The sequence below is a fragment of the Hyla sarda genome, chromosome 4, assembly GCF_029499605.1.
Source record: "Hyla sarda isolate aHylSar1 chromosome 4, aHylSar1.hap1, whole genome shotgun sequence".
In the NCBI taxonomy this organism is placed as follows: domain Eukaryota; kingdom Metazoa; phylum Chordata; class Amphibia; order Anura; family Hylidae; genus Hyla; species Hyla sarda.
The window spans coordinates 383614756-383634928 of NC_079192.1; the positions used below are offsets into that span (position 1 = coordinate 383614756).

The window sequence follows — 20173 nt, forward strand, 5'->3', positions numbered from 1 at the left end:
TTAATGTTAACGCGACCCTGACCAGAGCAATGAACATGTTTGCCAGGCCGCATGTTTGACACCCATGCCCTAGGGGATCTTCGATCTGGATACAGTACTTTCTTCTTATTAAAAGGGTCCTTTGACAGTAAGCTGATCATAAAGTGTCTCCTCACTGAGACCCCTAGAGATTAGCTGTAATTAGCTTGAAGTAAGGTTTCCATTACTGTAGGGGAAATTAAAGGGGATATCCAGCCAAAATAACATAACCCCTTTCCAGAGGATAAGGGGAAACTGCCTGATTGCAAGGGGGGCCCATAGGTTGAACTCCCCCACGATCAGATACTTATCCCCTACTCTGTGGATAGGCGCAACATTTTTAAGCATTAAGAATAATACACAGGAATAGGGGCTCAAAGGTCAATGATAGTGGACACCAAATGTAAGTGAAAATAAGTATAATAATTTATTAATACTCGGCAATATTATAATACTATAAAATAATGGTATACAGTGGTAACCGTGACCCACAGGGCCCTTGTGGAATCATGGTATTCACTAAAATAATAGTATCAAGATAAAAATAGATATTCGCTCAAATATAAAATGTGACCAACCTCATAAAATTACATGAAAGCAATAATAATTGTAAATGTATCTATGATTGCTGCTGAGGAAAAAACTGAGATAGTTTTGAAACGCGTCCAGCATCCCGTTTTATGAACATTGCGACCACCTCTATTAAGCCCCAGTCAGTCACTCACTACACTGACCAGACGAGAGGCATTTTATTCGCAACCTAGTCTGCCACATGCGCGCCTCGCTGCCACGAGGACGCCGCTATCTTGTCCATCCATCCAGGAGATAGAAGCGCTGTAGGACCACGGCCGAGAGCCCACCATAACGCAACGCTGAAAGACCGCTGCCGAGAGCACACCGCAACCCGGCACTGCCACCATTGGAGATGGCCGAGTCTCCGGCAGCATCTTCCTACACTAAGCGCTACTATCTCATTTTCTACATTGCTACAGTGTATATGCCTATAAACTAGCCATTTGCCGGCAGTCCATTGCTATATCTATTCAGTGGAGACTATCAGACACGAAGTTCCATTATTCCAATAAGGACGTATATACGGTTGCTATTGGTTACCCCAGCTGCAAACAAAATTGCGCTGAAGCAGTGTATTTGCATGACGATTCCCACTTGCTGCTAATAACTGTGTGGACAATATTCTATTATAGGCTAATGTGCAATACTTTGGTGGCAATTTTACAATTATTATTGCTTTCATGTAATTTTATGAGGTTGGTCACATTTTATATTTGAGCGAATATCTATTTTTATCTTGATACTATTATTTTAGTGAATACCGTGATTCCACAAGGGCCCTGTGGGTCACGGTTACCACTGTATACCATTATTTTATAGTATTATAATATTGCCGAGTATTAATACATTATTATACTTATTTTCACTTACATTTGGTATCATTGACCTTTCAGCCCCAATTCCTGTGTATTATTCTTATATACGGTAATTTTGAACACCGTGGGTATAGGTGTTATTATTGGGCTGCCCAGGTCTATTTTGGTGTAGATATAACAGGAGCCACTCCATACATTATTTTATTTTTAAGCATTACACATTGCTTATTTATATGAATGGACATATGAAGAGATTATGTGATTTTTTATTTATTTTTTATTTTTATTTGGGCAACCCCTTAAAGGCATTTGAATTATTAGATGAGGGTAACTTCAATTCGGGACCTCATTAAAAAGCTAGAACAAAGATTGCATACAGTGTCTCCTATAAGACCTCCTACTTCTGTGCATTACTTGGAAAGGCCATTGATTGTGTTGAGGAACTGTGTAAATGCTGTGTTTCTCCTGCGGGGGTGCTGCAGGAGGATTGAACACATTTTGGCACAGGTTGCAGTTGATACTTGGTGCTTCCTACAGTGGGGACACCCTGTAACCAGCCAACCTTTGGCAAACCCTTATAACAAAAAAGTATTGTCTTAAGAGGCAGACCCTTTAATAGTAATGATAAATGCTTAACAAGTGTTTCAAAATAACATTTCATATGTCAGTATAATTGATGAATCACAGGTCTTTGAATCTTTCGTACTTATTATTTGTGTATTACTTTACCATGCTGACAAAATGTTCTTTCTTAAACGTGTCATGAGATGAAGGTAAATACCTACAAACTAAATAATATAATTGCATCAGTATCCACTACTATAATGTTGCCTTCTATGGTAAAACAAATATGAGCAGGTATGACCCATTGTGCAATATAAAAGGGAATTGTCAACACTTCTTACCATTATATCAGTAGAATCTAAGTATTTCATAGTTGTCAACCCATTCATGTATTAATAAGTTCTGGCATTTACCAATATGGCCAGGCTGGGTCTTATATGAGGGATTACCGTATATACTCGAGTATAAGCCGAGTTTTTCAGCACGATTTTTCATGCTGAAAACGCCCCCCTCGGCTTATACTCGAGTGAACTCTCCGCCTGTCAATCCCTTCTCAGTGGTCTTCAACCTGCAGACCTCCAGATGTTGCAAAACTACATCTCCCAGCATGCCCGGACAGCCATCGGCTGTCCGGGCATGCTGGGAGTTGTAGTTTTGAAACCTCTGGAGGTCCGCAGGTTGGAGACCACTGCGGCCTTCTTCATCATCCAGACACCCCCTTTAGTTTTCTACTCGCCTCCCCTCGGTGGGAAGGAAGGGTGAGCTGGTCTGGTCATCTATGCTGCAGGGACCGTGAGGTGGGGAGGGTTAGTCGTTCCGGGCAGTCCCCGTGCATGAACGTCCCTCTGCGTCGTCGTCAAGGCAACGTCACTAGTCCGGGGCCGGGCGCGGAGAAGAGGGCCCCCTCGGTGAAAATGGACAGCCTGGAACGACTAACCCTCCCCACCGGACGGTCCCTGCAGTATAGATGGCCCGGACCAGCTCACCCTAACTTCCAACCTAGGGGAGGTGAGTAGAAAACTAAAGGGGGTGTCTGGATGATGATGAAGGCCGCAGTGGTCTTCAACCTGCGGACCTCCAGAGGTTGCAAAACTACAACTCCCAGCATGCCCGGACAGCCATCGGATGTCCGGGCATGCTGGGAGCTGTAGTTTTGCAACATCTGGAGGTCCGCAGGTTGAAGACCACTGATGAAGGGATTGACAGGCGGTGATGATGATTGGGGTCTGGATGATGACGAAGGCCGCAGTGGTCTTCAACCTGCGGACCTCCAGAGGTTTCCAAACTACAATTCCCAGCATGCCCGGACAGCCGATGGCTGTCCGGGCATGCTGGGAGTTGTAGTTTTGCAACAGCTGGAGGTCCGCAGGTTGAAGACCACTGATGAAGGGATTGACAGGCGGTGATGATGACGGGTCTCTGGATGATTACATGGGGGGATTATGTATTTCCCACCCTAGGCTTGTATTCGAGTAAATAATTTTTCCTGGATTTTTGGGGTGAAATTAGGGCCTCGGCTTATATTCAGGTCGGCTTATACTTGAGTATATACGGTAGTTTGTGCCTTAAAATGGGCTAGTCTCCCCGTAAAAAAATATATATATATATTTAAAAATCCTTTTGACCTGGTGTCAGAAGAAGTGATATAGTGGGGTCTTTCAGGATGCTTCAAGGTGTTGGTAGTGTGATAATACAACCCCTCCTCCCTAAAACCTAAAATTTTTACCCCATGTAGTCAGTTTGGAAAATTAGATTGCTTTGTTAGGTTTTATGGAACCAATTTTAAAATGGTTTTGTTTCATTTCCTAGGCATGTCTTCCACAAGGTGTGCGTGGACCCGTGGCTCAGCGAGCACTGCACCTGTCCCATGTGCAAGTTAAACATTTTAAAGGCCTTGGGTATTGTGGTAAGTAGACGATAATGGGAGGCTTCTACGTTTTTATATCATACGTACAGTCACTGAAACTGATTTTCTGACACTAATGCTGGTCAGCAAGGACACTAATAAAGGTCCTTTATTTCAGGGATTATGGGTCTGGACTGAGGTCTTAGTAACACCATGAAAGCAGACCTGAGTTTTTAGGCAATAAATCAGCCAAGCAAGAGTAGGAATTGTTTTGGCAAATAGGGTGACTAAGGATTTTATCTTTTTTGTTCATTTTGCAGGTATATACTTTGTTTACTTAAAGGGCTACTCTGGCGCTTAGACATCTTATCCCCTATCCAAAGGATAGGGGATAAGATGCCTGATCGCTGGGGACCCCTGTGATCTTGCACCCCAGTTATAATCAGTTCGCTCCGGGTCTGATTACCGGCGACCACAGGGCCAGCCGCGTGTGAAGTCACGCCTCCGCCCCCTTGTGACGTCACGCTCCGCCCCTCAATGCACGCCTATGGGAGGGGGCGTGACAGCTGGGGACTGATTATAACTGGGGTGCTGCGTGCACGGTCCCCAGCGGCGGGACACCCGCGATTAGGCATCTTATCCCTTATCCTTTGGATAGGGGATAAGATGTCTAAGCGCCAGAGTACCCCTTTAAAAAGACTACTTCTTTGCCTGCAGCTGTCTGATGTTTTTTATTTATTTTATAATTTTTTTTTATTAGGATTTTTTTAGCATCTTCAGCGGAATTACCAGCCGCTAGACATTTATTATTACTGTTCACTGATGAATGCCTTTATCGAGTATCGTCTGCCTGTGTGATGGAAGACAATATAAGTCTGCAAACTCAACTCTCTCGAATTCCTTGTAAATAAATGTCTAGATTTGTACATTTCATTGACCCTTATAGAATGAATTTTTCCTGTCCTATATTTTTTTTCCCCTTGAGATAAGGGCCACCAGATGTGTCTGGCAGATCCATATATCCCTACGAAGCTAAGATAATCTTTCCTATACTGAAATAATGGAAAGGAACAGGATGTATAGCCAGCTACATACTATAGCCAGAACATTTCCAAGATAAGGAAAGAGTTGTTGGCGTATAGTATACCCAAATGTAAAAACTTATTATAGTGACTTTCTTTTTTATCAGAATTGTAGCTATTGAAGTGCCCTGATAAAATATATGCAGTACTTCAGGCTCCTAGGAATTGGCTGGCAACTCCACTATAATGAGGCTGTGATAAAACTTGTGCCCATGTACCCACTGACAGGATGGTTCCTTTTCAGCCCCCACCCGCCTGTGTCCTCTGCTATGGGGCATTGGAGACTATTGAGCAGGTGCATTTACACTTCCTAGCGTAACCCTTTTAGAATATTATACGGTTTCAACCACTTCCCACAACATGGCAGAAATGTACATCATGGGCAGCTACCAGTTGCCACACCATATCTTACATTTTCCTCCTAATGACCTTACATGCACTGTCTCTGCACCTTCAAAATCTGCAATATACAGCCACGCTCTTGCTACAGCTACAGGGTTCGGAGAAATCTCTGCTTAACCCTTCAGTGCTATGATCAAGCCTGAACTCAGCTCTGTAAAAGGGGGAAAACCCCTTATAATTGTTATTGCTTCTCCTACCACCTCCATTGTGACCCCTCAGGACTAGGGATCGACAGATATGGATTTTTTAGAGCCAATACCGATAACCTGTGAACTTTCAGGCCGATAGCCGATAACTTATACCGATATTCCGTTGTCAGTATAGTTCCCCACATTAGATTGGCAGTATAGTTCCCCACATTAGGTGCAGTGCAGTTCCCCACATTAGGCTGGCAGTATAGTTCCCCACATTAGGTTGGCAGTATAGTTCCCCACATTAGGTAGGCAGTATAGTTCCCCACATTAGGTGCAGTGCAGTTCCCCACATTAGGTTGGCAGTATAGTTCCCCACATTAGGTTGGCAGTATAGTTCCCCCACATTAGGTTGACAGTATAGTTCCCCACATTAGGTGCAGTATGTTCCCCACAGACATACAGCCTCCAGCCATATACAGTGTATGGCTGGAGGCTGTATGCCTGTGTACTGCTGCACTTCAGTGCTCTGACGACCACTCCTCCGTTCCGGCCATAGCAGTAGGTCCCGGGACCGGAGGAGCATTGGTCTGAGCACCGAAACTGACATGCCGCTGGTCACTTACCATGCTGGCCACCGAGCGTCTTCCTCCTCCATGTTCTGGTCCTCTGCGCCTCCGTTGCTATTGGCGCACGCACGTCAGTAACGTCCCAGCGTGCGCTATCTCCCGGCGGCCCCTGCGTTTTTTAACTTAACACGGGACCCAAGAGAGAATCGACGGGGGCATCCCTGTGTCCCGAAAACATCTTTCGGGACACAGGGATGTCCGGGCCGCAAATATATTCATTGGGGGCGCAAGCGCTTGGCGCATTATCGGCAAGGTTGGATGCTGATACAGATAACTTACAAAATTGTGAATATCGGACGATAATATCGGCCAATACGATAATCGGTCGTTCCCTACTCAGGACTTAGGTTACAAGAAGAATTTGCTGTGGTCAGGGTTGTGATTTTATAGCGCATAGATTCCCAGACTATATTACAAATACAGTTAGTCTTACTTTCAGGTATTTATTAGGGCTCTTTTCTTGCCATTCGTAAAAAATGGCTGAGTAAGTAATAACCATCCATCACGAGATGAAGAAACGTCCTGAAAACACTCACATTAGAACTCTCACAAAGTGCTACTCGCTGATGGCTAATGTGATATTTTTTGTTTTCTCTCATTTCTTCATCTTGTGTAAAAACACAATTGTGAGTTTTATAGCAGCATGTGCTTCTTCAGTCCTCTGGGACCACTACTTCTTTAGTAGGATGAGGGAACTTGACTGTCATATCACAGAAAAGAATAATGCTTATATACAGTATGTTACTCACTAGCTCATGCAGATTCCTTACATGTCCTTTTTTATGTGTCTAGCTGCTGTATTTGGCTCTCCAATCCCTCTGTTCTGCTGCTCACTCATTCTGATATCCACTGCTTAGAAAGGGGCGAGTCCAAGGAAAGCACCGAGCCCGCCCTCACTCACCATGCATTCATTTCCTCCCTAAGTCTGCTGTGCTGTGCTGGATCTCTTCATCCAATATGTTTTTTTTTGTTTTTTTGAATAACTCATGATTTCTTTAAAAGTGGAGATAACATTTTTTATGGAGTATATTACAAATGGTAATGTTTTGCAAAGATGTACAAAATATAAAAATGTTAGTTGGGGGTTTTCCTTTTGTAGTTTGTATGTTTTTATACAGATTTTGCCACATACTCCAATGCCAAAATCCACCCACAAATTGGCCATTCATTTCTGTCTGTGAACTGCATTGCATCAAATGGCTACAGATTTAAGATCGTGTGTAGAAATTAAGATAAGTGATCTGTCACTTTGTGACGCATATTAATGTCAAACATTTGCAGATAAACTCATGGGGGGGGGAGAGGATCAATGAAAAAAACCAAAATTTTCGCACAGAGGAGGTTTCTCCCATCAGGAGACAAATCGAGCACTCGGAGAATTTGAAATTCGTCTTCTGATGGGAGAAACCTTCTTCCTGGATTTATTGCTACAGTGCGGCTGTGTGTTGATCTCTTTTTGTGTATCTAATATTTTCACCCAGTGCTCAAAATTTTTGTGCGAAACACTAAAAGGAATACATGAATAAGATTTGCACAAAAATGTTCAACTTTTCTACTTCTAGTTATCAGTGTCAGACATTGATAAGTTGCCCCCCATTGTTTTCAGACTCAAATCGGGGTTTGAGACTGGAGATACTGCAGGAAGCTGCCCCTGGAAGCTAAGCTATGCCTATCAGGTGCTGGCAGATGAATAAAAAGGTACAGTACTAGAACATAAGTGTGTAGAAAAGAAGTACGGAGCACTCACCAGGTCTTGTGCTGGCGATGGACCTCGGTGCACAACGGTCTGTCGCCAGCACAGTATTCCCGCGTCTCGTCCATCTGCTCCCCTGCTTGACCAACCCTGCGTGTTCTGACGAACAGTAAAGAAGCTAAAGCAAGAAAGACCTGGTAAGTGCTCCGTACTCCTTTTCTACACATTTAGGAACATGTTTTTAGCTACAGGGTTAAGGCAGCAACCGAACATTTGCCCCAGATTGAGAAAAAACGTATCCATGGCACTGTTATAGCCGGTATACAGAACCCACAGAGTATACGTATACAGAGCCAGTTGAAAGTTTGGACAGTATGAAGTAATTTTAAGATAGATATATTATATATCTGTTTATAAGCATAGCGACATTAAAAAGCATTACATATTGCAGGGCACATGTGACCTTCCAATTCCCTGCATATTTCTTCCTAAATATCACAGGGCCATTAAGCAAGCTGTGAATGTTGATCTGACTAATGAAGCATGAGAGGAAGTAAACCGGTTGGGGAGTTGGAGCCGGACAGACAGAGAGGCCCAGCGAAATCCGACAGTAGCACAGATCAAGCTGCAGAGGCCCTTCAGTGTCTTGAAGTGCGTCTGAGACCTGTTGAGACATAGTGCTTAAGAGCAAAATTATGCAGCACTTCTTCATAAGAGGCAAGAGGACAAGTTGTTTTTCTGCAAAGATTAACAGCCATCTACATATGCCTTGAAGGACGTCTGTGTTCTGTAGTCTTATTCTTCCGAGCACAAACGCCAAGCTAGAGGCCTTATAACCCCCTCCGCCATCTGGAGAACAGTGGCAATAGGTTGAAGATGAATGGTATATACAAAAGGTGGCTAGAGTCTATGAAAACTGAGCAATGACTGTCTCAGCTGAGTCCTGGGAGTTTGCTTCTCTTGGCCAATTGGATTCATCTGCCAATTTGATTTTCTCTTCTGCTTTGCTGGGCAGAAATAATGCCAGTGAATCTATAATAGCCATGTGGGCACACTATACCCAATGTTAAGTACCATGACTGACAGCACCATTTCACACAAGAGCCTGCAGATCTGGCTTTGTTAATCAATGTCTCCCTTGGGCCAATGCCAGAAGTTTCCTAAGTGTATTGATCCCTTACATGATCACAAATAAACATGTCAAGTAAGCAAATATCTGTGACCCCTAAAATACGAAAATAAGCACAAAAGATATACATAAAAAGTGGCCTTAGATAATAGAGCATACAGTACTAATTTAGTAATGCAAGCTTAGATCATAGGATCTATTTAAGCCATGGGGCAGCAGCGATGAATAGAGATGTAATCACCTTTGACCAGCCCTACAGCCTATATCACCATCTCCCTAACATATATATATATATATATATATATATATATATATATATATATCTACATACAGGGATGTGGAAATCCTATAGCCCGACGCCCGGGACAAGTAGTTTTGGGCGCCGGGCAGGTGAATTTTTATAGATTTAGCCCTGTATCGGGCTAGCAGGGACAGACAGACTTCCCCCTTATTTTTCTTTAATGTCGGTGTGAGGCGCAGGAGCCGATGGAACGGAAATCTCACCTCACACCGGCCAGGACTACAGCTCTGATGTCCACTCATGGCGGATCAGGTGAGGAGACCAAGAATGCAGGCGGCAGCAGGAAGGGTGGTTGTATATGTAGGGTGTGAGTGTATGTGTGATGTGTGTATGTAATGTATGATGGGGGGGGCAGCGGCAGGTGTATGTATGATGTGTGCATATGTATGGTGTATATCAGTGTTTCCCAACCAGGGTGCCTCCAGCTGTTGCAAAACTACAACTCCCAGCATGCCCTGGGCATGCTGGGAGTTGTAGTTTTGCAACAGCTGGAGGCACCCTGGTTGGGAAACACTGGTGGATATGTATGGTGTGAGTGTATGTGTGTATGATGTCTGTCTATGTGTGATGTGTATGTAATTTATGATGTGTGTATAATGTCTAAGTGTGATGTGTGTGTGTATGTGATGTATGATGTGGGGTGGGCAGCGGCGGGTGTATGTATGATGTGTGTATATGTATGGTGTATATGTATGGTGTGAGTGTATGTGTGTATGTAATGTATGATGTGGGGGGGCAGTGGCGGGTGTGTGTATGATATGTGTATGCATAAATGTTTTGTATAGGAGCAGACGGGCATTAGGGCAGTTGTGCCATCTAATTTTATTTATTTTTAGTGGCACCCGCACTAAATTGCACCCCCAGAATCCTGCCCCTTCATACTCACCCGACGACCAAGAGCCCCACGGATGCACACAAACACACCCAAACCAAAACTACAACTCCCAGCATGTTGGACCATAACCTAAACTGTAGAACTATAAAGTGTAACATGCTGGGAGTTGTAGTTTTGGTTCGGGTCAGCTGCAGAGCCATAGGCTACATCAGGGCATGCTGGGTGTTGTAGTTACTAACTGTAATTCCCAGTATTCCTTGACACATCCTATGGGTCTGCAGCTGACACAAACCAAAACTACAACTCCCAGCATGTTACACAATAACCTTAACTGTCCTACTATACAGTGCAACATGCTGCAACACCCACACAACCATAGGCTGTATCAGGGCATGCTGGGTGTTGTAGTTATCTAGTAACTAAATGCAACTTCCAGCATTTTCTGACACAAAATGCACCATATAAACTGGAGAAGCAGAACCCCCCCAGTAACACATAAGTCCCTATTGAGACTGAAAAATAGTGATTAAAATATTTTAAAAGGTGCGTATATATGTGAATAAGCCCCTTTCCTAATAAAAGTTTCCAATTTTCTTTAAATAAAAATAATGTACAAAAATAAACATAAGTGGTATCGCTACATGTGGAAATGTCCAGACTATTAAATTATAATGTTAATTAAACCGTACGGTGAACGGTGTAAATGTAAATAATAGTCCAGAATTGCTAATTTTTGGTCACTTCATATGAGAAATTTTTTATAAGGTGATCAAAAAGTTACATGTAGACTTTTCTGGGCTTGTCTCGGGTGTAAGAGGAGCTACAGCTCTCCCGCCGCTATTAGCCTGACATACTGCGATCGCCTATTAAACCATTAGATCATCGCTGTCAGCAGTGTCTAAAGGATCTTATATCCATCCCTGGTGGTCTAGTGGGGGGAATCAGACTATTTTGGTTGAAATTATTTCATCAACCAGGACAAGTGGATTTTCTTGAGGGACAAGTAGATTGTGTTCCGCTTTAGTCCCTTGGACAAGTAGTTTTTTTTTTTTATTTCCACACCCCTGTATATATATATATATATATATATATATATATATACACATATATCTTTATTGGGATAGTTAGGTAGAATGAGGTTGTTTACAGGATGCGGATATGTGGTGAACAATGCGACAGGCAGGGGAGCAGGCAGGGAATGAATGCAGCAGATGCGGCAACCTCACTAATTGTGCGATAATCTGCTTTGGAATGAGATGTTCTGCAACTGCTCTGGGTGGGGAACTGGCGGGAGTACTTTGAGAGGGAAATAAGCAAGGTGGGAGGACTGTGATGAAGAGCTGAGAAAAATCAATGCATCTTTGGTGGTTTCAGAACTGGGGCAGATAGGTAAACAATGCTTTATACTACTTCAGCATTTTTATTTTTTTACCTGATGCCAGAGTGCCCCTTTAAGGTCTTTCACTGCCTGAAACACGTCCACATCTTTTCCTTGCTTCTGTGTTCCAAGTGATTGGGTTTTATGGACGTAAAATAAAACTCTGAAGATCTAATCTTTTCTTACGTGGCTTAAATGACATTAAGATACAAAAGCACATGGAGTCCTTGTAACCACATAGTGTGTACTACCGTATTCTGCTATACAGTCTCTTCAGGCGGCACTGTGTTATGGACATATGGTTACATAGGACCAGTGCTACTTGGAGTGAATGCCATCATAATGCAGAATTTGATAAAATACAAAAATAAAACTCTGTATACAGAGGTACTGTATGGGCCTTAGAGTATTTAGTATTTTTAGTTGCGAAACATTGACTTATATATAGGACTAGGGCAGTAAAGTGAACCTTTGCCCTGGGTGAATGAACGCCAAGCTATGAATCTGGTTTAGCCCAGTAGTAGTTTGTTTTATGCAACTAAAGTTTAATCATTATATAATGAAAAATTCTGCAGCTTTCTCGTGCGCTTTTTGTTTCACTTTTTATTATTTCCAAGATATCTGTATGCTGCCAGTGAACATTCTTAGTTATATCTGAAGGTTGAAAACTGTACAGAAATAAAAACATCTCGCATGTGATAATTTGTTACAATTGCTTCCAGTTTTGGCAATCCTCTGTGAGCGAAACATCACCTCTGACTGGTCCTACTTGCCTATATTACCATCTCCCTATCATGTATACATAAATCTTTATTGGGACTATTAAGAAGAATTGGTTTGTTAACAGGATGCTGATATGTGCTGAACAATGCCACAGGCAGAGGAGCAGACAGGGAATGAATGCAGCAGATGCTGCAACCAACCTGCAACATCAGCAGCACAAATCTGGCTATGGTCACACTAGTGTCAGAAGCTCAGTTCAGACTAGCAGCGTCCTTAGATTTGTCAAGAAGAATAGCTCTCAGCAAAACCATTGGTGGTGCCAATTCCTGTCATGAACCATGAACAATGTTTGAACAATTCCCCATATAGTAAGTTTATGGTCCAATAACGCATTTGGACAAAACCATGGTGGCCAATGGACCCACAATTTTGCCATTGGCCACCACATGCAGGAAGTGTTTCTTCTGCATCGATCTGCGTAGGTGGACCGCACCCTGATAGTTTAGTGCAATTCATTAGTGAAGTTAAAATAATATATATGTCTGTATGTAGTCCCAGTTGTTTAGCCAGCAGAAGATTGCCTAGACCCAGTACACACGTAGAAAACACTCATCTCAGCTTTTGGATATAAAGAATGTCTGTTTCACTAACTGAATGAGATCTTTAAATGGACACTGGCAGAATGAAAAACTTTTTTATATGTTGTACATCTTGGCAAAACATAAACCTTTCTAATATATTTCATTAAATAAAGTTATCTCCATTTTTTAGAGAAACAATGGCTTTAAAAAAAAAAAAAAAAAAAAAAAAAAAAAAAAAAAAGACCAGTAGAGGTCCCATACCATCCACAACACAATCCTGTCCACGCTGCAGCATCATCTTTGTCCCAGCTGAAGCACAGGCTGGGACAAAGTCTAGAAAGTGAGGGTGGGACTAGCACTTCTCTGTGCTCACTCCTGTCCTGTCCTATCAGACTGCAGCATGAAAGCAGAGGGAAGGTGTTACAGAGCAGCCTGCAGTTATTAGATGAAGAGAGCCAGCATAGAAAATTCAGGGAAGGAAGTGAATGCATGGTGAGTGAGGGCGGGCTCAGTGCCTAGGGCACTCCTCTTCCTTAGTAGTGAATGTCAGAATGAGAGAGCAACAGAACAGAGGAATATGTGAGCCAAATACAGAAGCTAGAGTAAAAAAAAAAAAGACATGTAAAGCATCTGCATGACCTAGTGAGTAATATATAGAAGCATTATTTTTTTCTGTGATATAAAATTTTTACAGCTATTATTTGCTCATTTAAATACCATTTGTGAAAATATTAAATTTAAACAAAATTGTAAGTTCCAAGTTAAGTTTTGAGATTTGAGGACACTTTTTGAGCATTTCCTCTCCAAAAAAAAAAAATAGGTGTCCTTGAATCGGTATGCTCAGTCAATTTCTAGTTGTATTCAGTTGTTTGTTTGTTAGATCTGTTTCTGGGTGACAACAAATATGACTGACATCCCATTTTCCACAGAAGCTGTCACCATGCTTTTCTTGAGTTCTGAATGAAAGATCATCCTGGGAAGGCTGCTATCCAAACTCTGCTCCCGTATCCCTTTAAGTACAGTGACAACAGAGGCTCGGCAGCACATACGTGACCGCAGCGGTCTGAGCAGACTTCAGTCTCTCTCCTCAATCTGAATTCCACTGTCATCTCTGGTGGTGACCTTGGGCATGTTGCTTTACAGTGTTTGCCTCAGGCAGTTCCCTTCTCCAGAGACGGACAGATTCTTTGTACTGAGCTCAATAGCTTTCCACAGCTACTTAGGAAACTGAAGCTGATTTTCAGGTTTTTCCGGTCTTTATAACATGCCGTCATGTGCACTATGGCAATAAGTGATTCTGCTGTGCACAGTTATCCCAAATATCTGAGGAAAAAACTAAGACTCAAAGTTACCTCCACAGGTAGATAACATTGGTTAAGTAGATACCATCGGTTGGTTGGTGTTTCCCTTTATAATTGCCAATGGTTATATTATCGGACCATAGAGGTGAACAGAATCCTACTGATATACGGGAATCTACAACTTGGATTTATATGTCTTATGTGGGTGTTGCAAGATGGGTTGTTCCATACCAGAAAATGTTCCTAAAGCTTATACACATTATGCAACTACAGTGGTCCCTCAAGTTACAATATTAATTGGTTCTGGGACGACCATTGTATGTTGAAACCATTTTATGTTGAGACCAGAACTCTATGGAAACCCGGTGATTGGTTCTGAAGCCACCAAAATGTCATCCAAAAATAGGAAAAAAGTGAGAATTAAAGAAAAATAAGTAGAAAACTAATACAGATAAAGCAAATCCTTACATATAAAAGTAAGAAAGATCTGCTGGGAGCTGTAATCACGGTCTATGTCAGTGTTTCCTAAGCAGGGAGCCTCCAGCTGTTGCAAAACTACAACTCCCAGCATGCCCGGACAGCCAAAGGCTGTCCGGGCATGTCGGGAGTTGTAGTTTTGCAACAGCTGGGGGCACCCTGCTTGGGAAACACTGGTCTATGTAGAGGACAGGAGCTTCTTCAGGGTCCTGTACAGTACACGCAATGTCCTAAAAAGGTAAAATGGAGCCGTCCTCACCTGGTGTCCAAAGGAGCAGATAACCCTGGTACAGGTAAAGTGTACAGAACATGTAATACCTCCCCGTACTGTAGGGAGCGCTACCAGACACCAGTCAGTTCATACACTTCAGTAATACAGGGGTTTTACCAGTGAATGCCCATTCTGATTGGTCAGATCTTTCAGCCATTGAAACGTTTCACAGATCTGGACAGATCTGGTAGCATTGTATGTTGAGTCTGGTTTCAAGTTACAATGGTCCAGAAAAGACCATTGTATGTTGAAACTATTGTATGTTGAGGCCATTGTAAGTTGAGGGGTCACTGTATATAACATCTCCTTAAAGAGGTTGGCCACTTTACGTCTAATGTTAACAAATTCATGGGAAAGATGAATATATACAACTTACTAATATATACTTTTTAAACGTTCCATACCATTTCCCTTATCTGTAAAGCAAAATCATCTTTCCTGATCGTATGACGGAAAGGGGGCGCAGCGGTAGCTGTCGGCCACTGGTGCTAGTTCCCGCTCAGGCTGGCCTTGTGCTTTTTAGTTTTGTTTGCATTAAAGTACTCGTTCTCTACCTTTAAGTGGCTAAACTACGGAGCAGCACAGCATTAAGGCGCACTGCCTCCCTGCACCACCTCCGGAACGTATCATGGTGGTTGAGCTGAGCTGAGGCCGGTACACTGCTGGGGAAGGGATCCCGGGCAGACACCATCTTATTTAGTTAGTCCCTTACCTCTTGGCCTAGCAGGCGGGACATGTTGAGGCAGCAGCAGAGGCAGTGTGGGCAGTGCTACAGGGCTAGGAACTAGTCCTCCTCTTCCTAACGGCCAGGTTGGTGGCTGGCTTTCCGGCTGCTGAGGTGAGGGGTAATGAGAAATGTTTTTTACATTGGACTGTATGTTGGAGGGGGATGATTTACTTTTAAATAGGGATGTATATTGGAGGGGCTGAGGAAAGATTGGGTAATATATTTTTTCATAGGACACTGTAATTTGGAGGCAGTGATGTATATGTTTGAGGGGGGGGGGGGGCACACTTATCTGTTTTTGCCTCAGGCGCAAAAAGAGCTAGCTACTGCTCTGGCAGGTGGAGGATTGTGCGATGACACACATCCATTGGCCTCCTCCATTAGAACACACTACACTATGGAAACATCTGAACATCTGAGTTTCCTGAATGTCCATGATCTCTGCAAGAGGACATGCAAGCTTAGTGCACAGTAGAGCTTTCACCTGTACTTGCACAAGTCGTGCACTTGTGTTTCAAAGGTGGAGGCCGATGGACGTATCTCATCACATGTCCTCCCATTAGCATCCACTTTGTAGACAGGAATAACATCGGACAAAAGGCTTGCGTAATGGAATGGCTTTACTAATAGAGAAAGTGGTGCAGAACTTCCCTTGCATTTCTTAACAATAGACCTTAAATGGGTTGTCTCACAAGAACAACCCTTATACTCTAAATCTAGAGAAAATTTATTGAAAAGACATGTTCACCTCATGTACTTTATGTGTCGCAAATCTACACAAGCCCAGACCTGCCTTACAAAACTGGCTGTGGACAGCTTTTGTAAAAAGTCTCACATTTTGGTGCAGTGGGTAAAAAAAAATCGCAGAGGGGGGAACCTTTTCTCTTTTGTCGGAAAGACTCCTTTCACCAGCTGGCGGTCTTTATAAGGAGAACAGTGCCCTCATGGGGGACGTATCTGATCCTGAGTTGCATTTGTATTATAGCCAAGAGTTGCATTCACAATCATGCAGGCTTCAGAGCTTAAAGGGGTATTCCGCCCCTAGACATCTTATCCCCTATCCAAAGGATAAGGGGATAAGATGTCTGATCGTGGGGATCCCGCCACTATCTCGGCTGCCGCACCCCAGACATCTGGTGCAGGGAGTGAACTTCGCTCCATGCAGGATGACTGACAATGCATTGCACAGGCTCGTGACGTCGCGGCCATGCCCCCTCAATGCAAGGAGGCCGTGCCCCGTCAACGTCACGTCCCCTCCCATAGACTTTCATCGAGGGGGGCTTGGCCGTCAAGAGCAGGGTGCGGCCGTCATGTCATGAGCCTCTGGTGCTGCACCCGACCTTCTAAACGAACGCCGAGTGCAGCAGGGAGATCACGGGGGTCCCGCCGCTGGGGATAGGGGATAAGATGTCTAGAGGCGGAGTACCCCTTTAAATCTTCCAGATTCTTCTTGCTGGTGTTAATGTTTTTGAAGGGACTATGAATGCAAGAAACCTTGTGTAAATTATTATTGTGTACTATAGTAGAGCTGAGTTGGCACATCATTTTACAATGTATCTGTGGTTTTTCATATATTGTATCACTGGACAAATATGATGTCCTATTGTTTCTTTTTGCTGTGATGGCTGCATTACGCCCTGGTCATTCTGTGCCTATAACAGGGACATTCTACTGCCTGATCCACAGTCATTTCTTCTCCCCATAAGACCAGGCTGTGGCTTGCTAAAAGCAATTCTATTTCAAGAGCATCTTGGATGAGCTTTGCAAAGGATAAGAGTACTTAAACTATCTCACGCACATCAAAGCCACGGAAGACAGCAGGAATATACTAATACCTGAGCACCATACAGAGGTAGCACACAGGGCACATCCTGAAAGAAGCAGATAGAATAAGTGGTCTAAATGCGTAGTTTAACCCTCTGAATCTGCAAAATATTCTTGACCCACGTCCTTCCCCACTATTGCCAATACATTTAACCAAATTCACTGGTTTTATCAAGCTTTTAAAAAAATAAAATAAAATAAGTAAAGTTTAACAATAAAAGGGAAAAAAAAAATATTGGACAGCAAATGGTAGCAATCTCTTGCTATGGTCTTCCGTGCAGAAGACTTTACATAAAAGCATGTAGACAATAGACTAAAAAAAGAAAATGGCAGCAGCACACTTGGTCAACAAAATTGAGGCTCTTAGCGCACGTTTTGATCAAAACGTGTCCCCCTCCCATCCACCACGTGGAGGTGGCCTCATATAGGATGGGACCCTAACATTCACTCACCTCAGGCTGGGCGACATGCTGGATCCACTAACAACCTAAAACCACCTCCTGTGAAATAGGGGAGGGGATGCACGGCTACAGAGGGAGTCACTCCCCCCACATTGCACAGCAAAAACAAAATAAAACAAAAATGTAGCCAGCACCTAAACCCAATACACGGTTGCACCCATGCAAGAAACCAGCAAAATATTAAGTGCCATGTAAGCATCTTAGCCATCCATGATGATGTCACTGAGTGCGGTGAAACATGTTGGGTGGCAGTCATTGTACATGTTTGTTTTTCTTTAGTTCAGTTCACTGTATTTTTGCCAACAGTAATAATGTTTGCTGGATTTCCCCTTTAAGTAAGTAGACTGAATGTTTTATGTTTTGTTTTTGTAAATGTTAATGTGAATGTCAGGTACAAAGTAATAGCTTTATGAAATACAATTTTGTGCAATGCAGGGTTTATAATTCTTTTGTATCAATCTTTGTTAATTACAGTTGTTCTCTATAGTGTTGAGCAGTTTTGAGAAACGTATTAATTTTCATGATTTATTTTCAGACTAATGTGCCATGCAGCGATAATGTAGCATTTGATGTAGAGAGACTCACCAGGAGTCAACCAAGTTCACGAGGAACTGCACCAAGTGACCCAGTGGATGAGGGATCGTTGATTCTAGAATCCCTGCGCTCTTCTGCAATATCACAGCTCCCGCACGAGGGAGAGATCACTCCAAGGACAGGAGAAATCAACATAGCTGTCACAAGTAAGTCATACCCAGGACTGGCTGCTTGACTAACTACACCTTGTATGCTGCCATATTTGTTGTTATGTTGTGACCAGCCGACATCTCCCAAGAATCCATTGGTAACCACATTGTAATGCTAGTGTGCTTAGTAGAAATTATTTCTATTGAAGATCACATAACACTCGTGCACAGAGGATGTAGAGGAGAGGTCTTCACTCATACTTGAGTGAATCCTTCATGGATTTAAACACTTGAAGTTTATTCTTTTCATACGTAATAATCTTTATGTCTTGTTTATGTAATGTCATCATATGTAGCATTTTACATTTCAAAAGGGTACATAAATACATATAGAAAATTAAACATACTTTGTTCACAAACTACTACTACTTCCGAAAGCTTACATAAAAAAAAAATAATAATAATTTTTAAGATTTTTTTTCCAAGAAAAATTGCTATTTTTGGGGGGAAAAAAAGCAGTGGAGGGGTTTTACAAATTGAAAATGATTTCAATGCTGGATGTTTGTTTTATCATTTTACTGAAAGGAGAAGAAAAAAAAAACATTTACTAGTCAGCCAGACTCAGAAAATAGGCAAACATTAATGAGAATCAGATAGATAAATGTTATAACGATAACCTTTTATTTCCAAAAAATTTTAAGATTTACTCTGGAGGATAAAAATGTTTTCATTTCAACTGGTGCCAGAAAGTTATACAGATGTGTAAATTACTTCTATTAAAAAAATCTTTAGCCTTCCAATACTTATCAGCTGCTGTATGCTCCAGAGGAAGTTGTGTAGTTCTTTTCAGTCTGACCACAGTAGTCTCTGCTGTATCCTCTGTCCATGTAAGGAACTGTTCAGATCATGAGCAAATCCCAATAATGAACCTTTCCTGCTCCCGACAGTTCCTCACACAGACAGAGGTGTCAGCAGAGAGCACTGTGGTCAGACTGAAAAGAACTACACAACTTCCTCTGGAGGATACAACAGCTGATAAGTACTGGAAGGAAAGATATTTAAATAGAAGTAATCTACAAATCTATATAATTTTCTGGCACCAGTTGATTTGAAAACATTGTTTATCCTCCGGAGTACCCCTTAAACCATTTACTTGTTAATTAAGGCTGATTTAAGAGATTAGAAACAATCAAATACTGTAATACCAACAAAATTTAGTCCATTCAACCACATCCAAACTAAACCAAACCCTTTTTCCAGGCCTTCTTATCTCTGAACAGATATAGCTTTTACTATGAGACCCAACAGCCAAGAAGTCCACCTCAATTGAGAGGTGAGGAAGGACAACAGGATAGAGAAAAATTTAATGCAGATCACTTGAAAAAAGACAATGAAAAAATACAAAGACTGAGTAGAAACTAAAATGACGATACCTTTTGACCAGCTGAAGATGGTTTTGGAGAATTGTGGTTCTATTCTGCTCTGGCCTGTGGCCCCATGGTTCCCTTCTTACTTTTCCACTCTTAAAATGTTTTAACAGTATAAATTAGGCTTTCACACCACGTTTTCAGCCTACGGCTGCCAGATCTGGCTGGGGAGGGGAAAACCATGCGCTCCCGTACCCCAGCTGGACCGGAGATGAAATCCATTGACTTTAATGAGCCCTCACAGTTTGACTCTGGTCGGCTTATTTTCGACCCGTATCTGGTTTTCTGACCAGACCTACAAC

The 20173-nt window shown here is 42.4% G+C and overlaps 1 protein-coding gene and 1 long non-coding RNA gene across 6 annotated transcripts in view; one reads left to right on the top strand and one right to left on the bottom strand.

The window, feature by feature from the left end:
• RNF130 (ring finger protein 130) overlaps nucleotides 1-20173 on the top strand; it is a 220168-nt gene that overhangs the window by 168285 nt on the left and 31710 nt on the right. For all 5 annotated transcript variants that reach the window (XM_056516991.1, XM_056516995.1, XM_056516990.1 and 2 more), the window contains exons 6-7: nucleotides 3780-3876; nucleotides 18297-18501. In XM_056516991.1, coding sequence (XP_056372966.1) covers nucleotides 3780-3876; nucleotides 18297-18501 — 302 coding nt within the window. The remainder of the gene's footprint in view (nucleotides 1-3779; nucleotides 3877-18296; nucleotides 18502-20173) is intronic.
• The window catches only part of LOC130267359 (uncharacterized), a 29332-nt gene continuing 27704 nt past the window's right edge, over nucleotides 18546-20173 (bottom strand). The window contains exon 4 of the long non-coding RNA XR_008843155.1: nucleotides 18546-19022. This is a non-coding gene — a long non-coding RNA (uncharacterized LOC130267359). The remainder of the gene's footprint in view (nucleotides 19023-20173) is intronic.